The 9,849-nt window shown below is 33.2% G+C and overlaps 1 protein-coding gene across 1 annotated transcript in view; it reads right to left on the bottom strand.

Annotated features, from left to right (window-relative positions):
• Window positions 1–379: 379 nt before the first annotated feature.
• LOC111709267 (Na(+)/H(+) exchanger beta) overlaps window positions 380–9,849 on the bottom strand; it is a 28,950-nt gene continuing 19,480 nt past the window's right edge. The window contains exons 21-29 of the mRNA XM_023482891.1: window positions 9,008–9,051; window positions 8,566–8,594; window positions 7,206–7,291; window positions 6,458–6,505; window positions 5,240–5,296; window positions 4,954–5,068; window positions 4,436–4,531; window positions 3,087–3,281; window positions 380–2,298 (exon numbers count right to left, since the gene is read on the bottom strand). Of these exons, the coding sequence (XP_023338659.1) occupies window positions 2,237–2,298; window positions 3,087–3,281; window positions 4,436–4,531; window positions 4,954–5,068; window positions 5,240–5,296; window positions 6,458–6,505; window positions 7,206–7,291; window positions 8,566–8,594; window positions 9,008–9,051 (732 nt within the window). The 3' untranslated portion in view covers window positions 380–2,236. The remainder of the gene's footprint in view (window positions 2,299–3,086; window positions 3,282–4,435; window positions 4,532–4,953; window positions 5,069–5,239; window positions 5,297–6,457; window positions 6,506–7,205; window positions 7,292–8,565; window positions 8,595–9,007; window positions 9,052–9,849) is intronic.

The following is a 9,849-nucleotide window of genomic DNA, read 5'->3' as shown; positions in this document are numbered from 1 at the left end:
ACAAAACTACATTGACGAGTTAAAAACTATTTTAGAAATGATTTAACGATTTTGCGAAAGGACTTTCTCAGGGGGGAGAGGAGAGGAGCTTCTAAAGGGGGTGGGGAGAGGAGCTTCTAGAGGGGGGGGGTACAGGAGAGGAGCTTCTAGATTGATGAGGGGGAGGGGCAAAACTAGAGCTGTAAATTTTACTTCTTGGATATCAGACATAAGCATAATTAAGATACTTTAAAGGTACACATACAGTTCAATTACCTTGCATGTACTATATACTTTGTCTCTCCCTCAAACAAAACTAGCAGAAAAAAAACATTGTTTCTAAAAAATCGACATTGTATTATACTGTTATGTTGGTAATAATTAGTATTTAAACTAGAGATATTAAAGACAATTTTTTAAATGAAAAACTCAACTTAAACTCGTTATTGGTATATAAAAATAATTGTTTTCCTTCGCTATCCCTGAAAGTGGGCTAAATTTTTTTATGGTCTTAACTCTTGAGTGCTCTTGAGTTTAAGATTTGAAATGTGTGAAAGCTCTGAGTTCTAGGGGGGTGGCTATGCCCCCTGTACAGGTATAGGGGGGCACTGCCCCCCTTGCTCCCCTCCTGTATACGCCGACCCTTGTGGGGTGGGGGGTTGAAGGGAGGTAGAAGGTCCCTTTTTATATATTGAGATATTTCTAAAGCATAACATATAATCAAACATTATTATGTAGATAACTATAACGATACATTTATTAATAATAAGCAACATTTAAACCATCTTGAACAATTTATAAGTATTTAATTATAATAAAACATTATTATGTAGATAACTATAACGATACATTTATTAATAATAAGCAACATTTAAACCATCTTGAACAATTTATAAGTATTTAATTATAATAAAACATTATTATGTAGATATCTTTAACGATACATTTATTTATAATAAAAAACATTTAAACATCTTGAACATTTTATAAACATTTAGTTATACTTAAACATTATGATCTAGATATCTATAACGATACATTTATTTATATATATTAAACAACATTTAAACATCTTGAACAATTTATAAACATTTAATTATTTTAACACGAACTCTTTCAACTTATTAGTGACAACAATGTTTTGGACCTATATTGGGTTTATATACTGCAATGTTAGAAAAAATCCTATAATTTTGCTCTTAATATTGAACTACCTTTGACTGATCAACGATCATGAAATGCAGAGAACTCCGTGTGTTCAGTTCAATATTAAATGGGGTTTAAATTGCTGTAAAACTGAAGTGTACGCTGTTGTACACTGTGAACTCAACACAACTGAGGATACATATTTTCCCGAATATGCTGTGTTCAATGTGGGTTTCAAAAATTTGAATTAAAATAATTTTCTGCGACTTTTAGAAAGTAAATTAATATTTCTTAAAGTAAAATAGTTTACAAACAAAGTGTTTAAAAACTTCAATCGTTTCTTAAGATAATAAGGATAAGCCATTAATTCATAATCACTCAAAGTCTGAAAGGGTACTGCTGTGTATCGGACAAGCACTTTTCAAATGGAAGATCACTTGAATTTAAGCCTACATTGTGTACATTGTGTCCCTAAAATCTTCAAATTTTGTACCTTGTGTACAGGGTGTCCCTAAACTCTTCAAATTGTGTACTTTGTGTACAGAGTGTCCCTAAAATTTTCAAATTGTGTACATTGTGTACCTTGTGTACAGGGTGTCCCTAAAAACTTCAAATTGTGTACATTGAGTACAGGGTGTTCCTAAAATCTTCAAATTGTGTACATTGAGTACAGGGTGTTCCTAAAATCTTCAAATTGTGTACATTGTGTACAGGGTGTCCTTAAAATTATCAACTTGTGTAAATTGTGTACAGGGTGTTCCTAAAATCTTCAAAATCACAGAAAAGTAAAATTATTATTTATAAATAAAAGGGTGTTAATTTAATATATGTCAAATTTCTTTGTCCCTTGAATATAAATTTATGCACTAATACAAATACAAATACAAATACAAAGAAAGTAATTAGTGGAACAAAATTCCTATGTCCAGAGAAGCACCACCTCTTTTCTTGCGTACTATAATTGGAATGTTTTGGTAGTTCAATCTTACAAATTAAATATTTTTTTTAACCAAATAATTTTTTTTGCTTTTAAAATTTTATATTTCGCAAAAGAATTTGATGATTTTTTTTTTGAAGGGGGGGGGCAAAACAATGTTTTCTTAATTTTCTATTAAACATCTCCCGCGTGAATATCTTCAATGATACAGGTATCTGCAGTCTTTGGTCTTCCATCTGAAAATATTTAATTAAAAAAAATTCTTTTAAGATTAAAAAAAATTTTAGCAAACTTCATTGAGGGAACTGCTGGAAATAAAAATGTTCTCAGTTTTCTTCGTTGTCTGTGCGGCATAAATTCACAAATCAATTTTCAGATAAGCAAACTTAATTATAGAGAAATATTTTATTTGGATTTTATCATTTTTTAAAAAGTTTACCCACAAACAATGAGACAATCAAAAAACTGTTAAAGAGCAAATTATTTTAATACGTCAAATTGTGATATTTGCAAGTCATAGGTCTCTGCACACAGTAAATCCCAGATATATGAATACATAGCCTGCATAATGTCGTATTCTCAACAAATTTAAGATAAAATGCCACGGAATCGAGTTTACTATATTAACTGCTGTCCTTCATATTTCAGGACTATTAATATACCTTGAATTAAAAATAAAAAGCAGTTTCTTAAAAGTTAAAGTCATTAAAAAACTTATGACTCTATAATAATATTTGGATATATTTTCATAAATCGTATTCAACCCTTTGGAGCTGCGAATATCTTAGCAGCTTTCTTTTTGTGCAGACCAATGATGAGCATAACTGCTGTCATAAACTAAATTTCAAGACGACATTTCATGCGCTCTTGCTATGTATTCTTATATGTGAGATTGGCTGTATATATAAGGATCGAACCCATAAATTCGCGTGTTTTAGTCTCACTCTCATCTTTTGTGGGAAATCCTGAATATCAAGCAATAACATATTGTTTAAGATAACACGCTGTAGTTAGCGAAAATTACCTATAATTCGTTGTTTAAAATATCTTTCTGGGCCGGAGCTTGAACTAGATCTGCTTGAACCACTCATTGGTCTGCTCAATATAGATCTGCTAGTGCCAGGTCTGCTCGGACTGAATCTGCTAGGACTATATCTGCTTATTTTCTCACTCTGTTCTGCTAAAACATCAAGAGCTCTTCCATCTTCCCAAGGCACACCTGAGAAACAAGATTTTTGCTTTCATACAGGGTTACCCACAAAGAATGAGACTTCAGAGAAGAAAGTAGGGACTTACACTATCTGTTACCTTATACGTATAACTCCCTGCAACTGTAATATAAACAGGTTTCGCTCTTTGACAAATAATAAGAAAAGCCATTTAAAAACTACGTACATTTATCTGTTAAGACAGAAATTTCAATTCAACCTGTAAATCCTCATATTTTGAGAGTTTCAGGTCGTCTTTACAGTCTCATCCTTTGTGGGTAACCCTGCACCTATAGTAACTAGCTTGGGAACCCAGCTTTATCTGAAGTTTCAATATAAAGGTCGACTCAACTGAGAGTTTTACTGCAATGGAGACTGGAGAGTCACTGAATATAAGGCCGGATTTTGGGAAAACAAACGTGGGAGATATTTATATCATTCTGTTCACGACTATATCTATTTGTCACTTTAATGCTTTAGATTAAGAACAAAACTTTAAAGCGTTTAAAGGGACTGTTGGTGTAAATTCAATTGATCTACCATTTGAAGAATTTTTCAATGGGTTCAATACTATTTGACGTAAATCTCAGTATTTGCGAAAATGAATAAATATGCGGGAACAGTTTTAAAGAGCTCCATATAATCATTTAATTAAAAAACTTAATATCTGCAACAGTCCATTATCAGAAAGAGAAGAATATGATATTTGATAAATTCTTTCGATGTATGGCTTATTTAGCTGGGTTAACTGTAGCAATGGACAAGTGGAAGAAAATCAAATTTACTTTTAAAATTAAATGTTTGAAAACAGAGAGATCTTTCTACTCGATAAACAGTCAAAGGTTTCAAGAGAACCGCTGAAAAGTTTGCTTGCATGGCTTGTGGATTTAACGGTTCTGTCAATATTTCAGAAAACTGTGACTTTCTATCACAATAAGACCCCTTTTACATAATTTTATAGCCTTTTATCTTAAATACTTTTTTGTTGACATATAAATTTTCAATAAAAAAGTAAAAAATAAACAAATGTGTAAGTCTAAAGACTGTTGAGTTATAGACGAAAACACGTTTGATTTCAAATAAAGGAAACCGAATGCTTCTCTCTCTCGTTAGTTCAGGGTGATGGGGGTCACTGGAAAATACGCTTACAAGGTTAAAGTGCTACCTTCAAGAAGTCTTCTCTGTGAGTATCTGTGTTTAAGATGACGAGCTATTGGATCAACTGACATACTTCGGTTTAACAGGTTCTCTCTTGACGAAACTATATCCCGACATATAAACACAAACAATACAAATTAAAAGGATTGTTGTTGTAACACCCCCCCCCCCAGGAGGGAGGGAAGGCAACCTCCCCCGCACAGCTTCCGAACCTCATTTTACCTATTTGCGACAGTGCGCGTCCCCATAGGGCTTCCGAACCTCCCCCAAACACTTAAGGATACTAGATTGACTAGCGTGCTTAAATTATCGAATTATTCCCGTTTAAAGTAGAAATTGGCGATTATAAATGGAAGATCCTTCCCGAAAGACAGTTTGGGGGAGGTTCGGAAGCCCTATGGGGACGTGCACTGCCGCAAATAGGTTCAGAAGCTGTGCGGGGGAGGTTGCTTTCCCTCCCTCCCCCAGGCCCCTAACTTTTCAAGGTTAAATTAAGTTATCTGTAGTTTGTTTGTTAATTTCTCCCTGATGCGTAAGGTTTAGGTTGTATAAGCGCACCGCTCGAAGCTCGTCGCGTAGAAAAAGGACGTTTCTTAATGTCGTCTTTCATAAAGTTGAATAAATCTGGATGATCTCCGTTCTAAATAAATTTAGATTATTCAAAAAATGTGTTCGACGATTTAGGTAAGAATTATGTTCATCCTTTATAAAAATGAACGGGAAAAATTGCCAGATTATTGTGGAATAAATGTCGTCTTTGTTTTCTATTTTTCTTTTTAAAAAAACATTTTGTTAAATTTTGATTGATTACCTCTAGCAGAAGACGATCCCGTATTCGTTGTGACATTTCTTCTCTTTTTGCTGCAACCTTAGACATATTAAAAATATTGAAAATATTAAAAATATTAAAAATGTTAAAAATATTAAAAATACTAGATTTACAAGGCGCTTTGCGCCCATCTTCTAGTTCAATTGTGAACATTTTCTCTGTGTAACTATTGTAAAACAAAAAAAAATCGAGGATTTTATTTAAAAAATTTGTGGATTTTCAAACTTTAATAAAAATCGGATTTTGTTGGAGGCAAACTTTTACAATTGTGAATTGTGATCATCTATAAACCTTCCCTGGCCGGGGGCATATAGTCCCACACAAAATTTGGGCCCGATCGGTTTAGCTGTTTTGACGTTTATTGGATACAAACAAACAGGCTATGCAAAGTATATATAGATTAAGAATATTAGAATTATTAAGAAAATTTAACATAAGGCTTTCTCTCCTAAATCGAAGATACAGGGTGTCCCACGAAACATGACAATAGGAAGACGACTTGAAAGTCGTCTTTGGTATTTGAATTCATTTGTGACATTTAGTCTTCTATCTACTTTAACATGTATGATTCTTGAAACAATTATCACATAATTCTCCTAGCCCTGGCATTTCCAAAAAGTGGTCTGCGTTTTTTGTGCTTTCAATATTACCTGAGATATAAAGAGTTTGGTTTAGATTTCAATTTTGTTAAATAAAAGCAAAATTGTCGAAATCTGAACGAAATTCTTCATATCTCGGGCAATATTGAAAGCACAAAAAAGGCAGACCACATTTTGGAAATGGCAGGACAAGGGAAATTTTGTGATTATTATCTCTAGAAATTTACTTCTAAAATTAGGTTGACAAATAAACGCATCAAATTATATCAAAAATCAAGACGACATTCAAGTCGTCCTGCATACTGTCATGTTTCGTGGGACACCCTGTACATTTAAAGTTGGTAATTTTAAGACTTTTCTTCAATATTGACATTGCACAAGGAAGATATCTTCGTTTTTTGTTAAATAAGCAAATGTATGGAGAATACAATTTAGAATTAGGAAATACATCAAACATTTTAGCGGAGTCTTTAAGAGTAAAAACACATTGAGTAAACGGTCCTAAACCGATACACATCTCTACAGTTGTCAGATGTATCACCCTCCCCTATTCTAACGATCACCCGGCCCCCCCCCTCATGAGAACGGCAATTTTTATCACCTGTTTTATATCTCGATGTGAATTATTAATCAAGTTTTTGTCGTGAACCTGAAATAAATTATTTTTTAGTATTTTATACATTTCTACTCTTTCCCTTTATATTTTTAGAAAAATGTCCTTCATTTTGATTAACTTAGTAAATTTTATGTTTTACATATGGGACACCCCAATGTAACAAATATTTAGAAAATCCTCTGCAAAATATTTTGGGACACCCTTACCTGATATTTTTAGGGTTACTTTGTATCTGAAACTTTGGGACACTCTATTAGTTGTTATATTTGGACACCCTTATCTTGGGACACCCGGTATATCTGAATATATCTTAAGACACCCTATATGCCTGATTATATCGTGAGACACCCTGTATACCTGATAATATCCTGGGACACCCTGTATATCTGATAATATTAGGGGACAACCTGTTCCCTGATAATATCCTGGGACACCCTGTATACCTGATAATATCTTGGCACACCCTGTATATCTGATAATATCCTGAGACACCCTGTATACCTGATAATATCCTGGGACACCCTGTATACCTGATAAAATCTTGGGACACCCTGTTTACCTGATAATATCTTGAGACACCCTATATACCTGATTATATCGTGAGACACCATTTATACCTGATAATATCCTGGAACGCCCTGTATCCCTGATAATATCTTGGTACACCCTGTAAACCTGATAATATCCTGGGACACCCTGTATATCTGATAATATCCTGGGACACCCTGTATACCTGATAATATCTCTTCATAGGATCAATACTAAGAGCTGAAGTTAAACTGTGCCGGTCAACTTGTGGCATGGATCGTCTGTAGTTCACTAGACAGGGCACACACAAGTTATATCATCTTTAAAAAAAGAAAGGGAAAATTTATATCGAATGCCCCCCCCCCCCCAGCGGAAAGGTACATGTGAGACGGGAGTACAGTACGCCTACGATAAAAAAGGCTGGTCGGTGTTTTAAAAAAAATCTAAAATATGATAATATCCCACGACTTATTTTGCTATTTTAAGGGAGAGATCGGCTATGTAACATATTTGAGCTGAAAGTGCAGTAATGTACAGTGAAACCCTTAATAACGAATACATCGAAAGAATTCATCAAATGTCGTATTCTTCCCTTTCTGATAATGGAATGTTGCAGATATTTAGTTTTTTAATTAAATAATTATATAGAGCTCTTTAAAACTGTTCACGCACATTTGATAAATTCTTCCGATGTATTCGTTATTAAGGGTTTCACTGTAGAGTACAATTTAAAAAAGTTCCTTACTGAAGAATAGTATTTGTTTTCATTTTATTAAAGAAATATTTCTTCTGATGACTGAACCAACTGGTGTTTTTCTCTACAATACTGCATTCTCAGTTAAAATATTTTACATAGCCGGTCTCTTCTTTTAAGATACATATACAAAATTTATACTTTTTAAATCCCTTCAAGAAAAGGCAGAAAGAAATGTGAATACCTATCCTAAAGTTCATGTTTCTAGTAGGGAGAGGGGGAGGGGGGGGGGGCTACAAATTCATACCTTTAAGGTTTTTTTTTGTCTTTGGCCTCTTTACTATTTCTGTCTGTGTAGATGTTTAAATATTAAGATCTTAAGATACAAATTTTATACAGTGATAACCAGAAAACAATGGCAGAGGAAGACGACAATATAACAAGTGTATTTTAAGTTGTTAACAAACAAATAGTTTTAGTAGACACTTATTAAATCACCATTTCAGTGAGATGGGTCTGTTTCACCTGCACAATTGCTGTGTCTCATGCTACTGGACTTTTCAAAGTTATAATTTGATTCTAAAAGTCGTCTTCCTATTTCAGAGTTTTCTGGTTATCACTGTATCATGTTATCAAAACTCTTTTTTGAAGATGAAAGTGAGCTTAAGATTTAAAAAAGTATATTAAGATTTTTATTTGGTTCTTTAAGATACACAAATTCAAGGGAAGTTAATGTTATTAATTTTGATAATATTCAATCATATTTAATCTTTTCTAGTTTTAATAAATCAAATTTAATAAATTAAAAAAGCTATCTTTTTAACCCCCCCCCCCGCACCCAATTAAAAATAAAGATGATATTCATGTTTTCCTAGCCAAATGATAATCTGAGAAACTGTCCTGAAATATATATTCGAACTTTATTTTAAAATCTATTAAAGGATCTACTGAAGAATTTTCATGCGACTTTCCAACTTAAAAACATTATAACTTTTCTTTGTGTAAGATGAAAATATTCCAATCTAGAATCTGTAATATTCCAATCTAGAATCTGTAATATTCCAATCTAGAATCTGTAATATTTCAATCTAAAATCTGTAATATCCCAATCTAGAATATGTAATATTCCAATCTAGAATCTGTAATATATTCCAATCTAGAATCTCTGTAATATTCCAATCCAGAATCTGTAATATTCCAATCTAGAATCTGAATCTAGAATCTGTAATATTCAAATCTAGAATCTGTAATATTCCAATCTAGAATCTGTAATATTCCAATCTAGAATTTATCAATTTTAAAACTTTTCTCACCTGAATGTTAACCGTCGAACCTGTCTCTCAACCAGATCAGTTCGCTGAAAAAATATTTGCTTTTATCTTAAAAATTAATATACCGGGCGTCCCACTAAAATTGACAGTTGAGAGATGACTTGAAGGTCGTCGTTAATCTTTGAAATAATTTTCATCATTGATTTTTTTTATCTATTTTTACAATTATGATTCTTGAAACAATAACCACTAACAAAATTCCCCTATTTCTGGCATTTCCAAAAAGTGGTCTGCCATTTCTGTCTTTGAATATTACCGGAGATATTGAAAATTTCGTTCCGAATTTAATTTATTGAATAAAGCAAAAATTGTCGAAATCTGAACGAAATTATTCATATATCCGTCAATTTTGAAAACACGAAAGAAAGACATTTTGGAAATACCATAACTAGAAGTATTTTGCATTTATTAGCTCTAGAATCTAAAAAAAAGTTTAAAGACGACCTTCAAGTTGGGGTGCGGATTATATATCAATTATTTACATGACAATAATTCAACATCAAATTAATGTATAAAATTACATCTGCAAAAGGGAGGAGAGAGGGGGTTGAGCCCAACGGGGAAGGGGGGCCGGGGGTGGATGGTTGAAGCAATAATGCCTTTTCTTTTAATATTAATTGATCATTCAATTCGACGATGCCGTATAAATAGTAATCTTGCGTCTTGAGTCTTAGTTGGGTCCTACTTGGGTCCCACTTGGGTCCCACTAGGGTCCTACTTGGGTCCTACTTGGGTCCTACTTGGGTCCACCATGGGTCCACCTTGGGTCCTACTTGGGTCCACCTTGGGTCACACTTGGGTCCTACTTGCATACACTGTAATAT

The sequence above is a fragment of the Eurytemora carolleeae genome, unplaced genomic scaffold (genome assembly GCF_000591075.1).
Source record: "Eurytemora carolleeae unplaced genomic scaffold, Eaff_2.0 scaffold875, whole genome shotgun sequence".
Classification (NCBI taxonomy): Eukaryota; Metazoa; Arthropoda; class Copepoda; order Calanoida; family Temoridae; genus Eurytemora; species Eurytemora carolleeae.
Note: the sequence above shows the minus strand (reverse complement) of the source record. Positions and strands in the feature narration are given on the sequence as shown.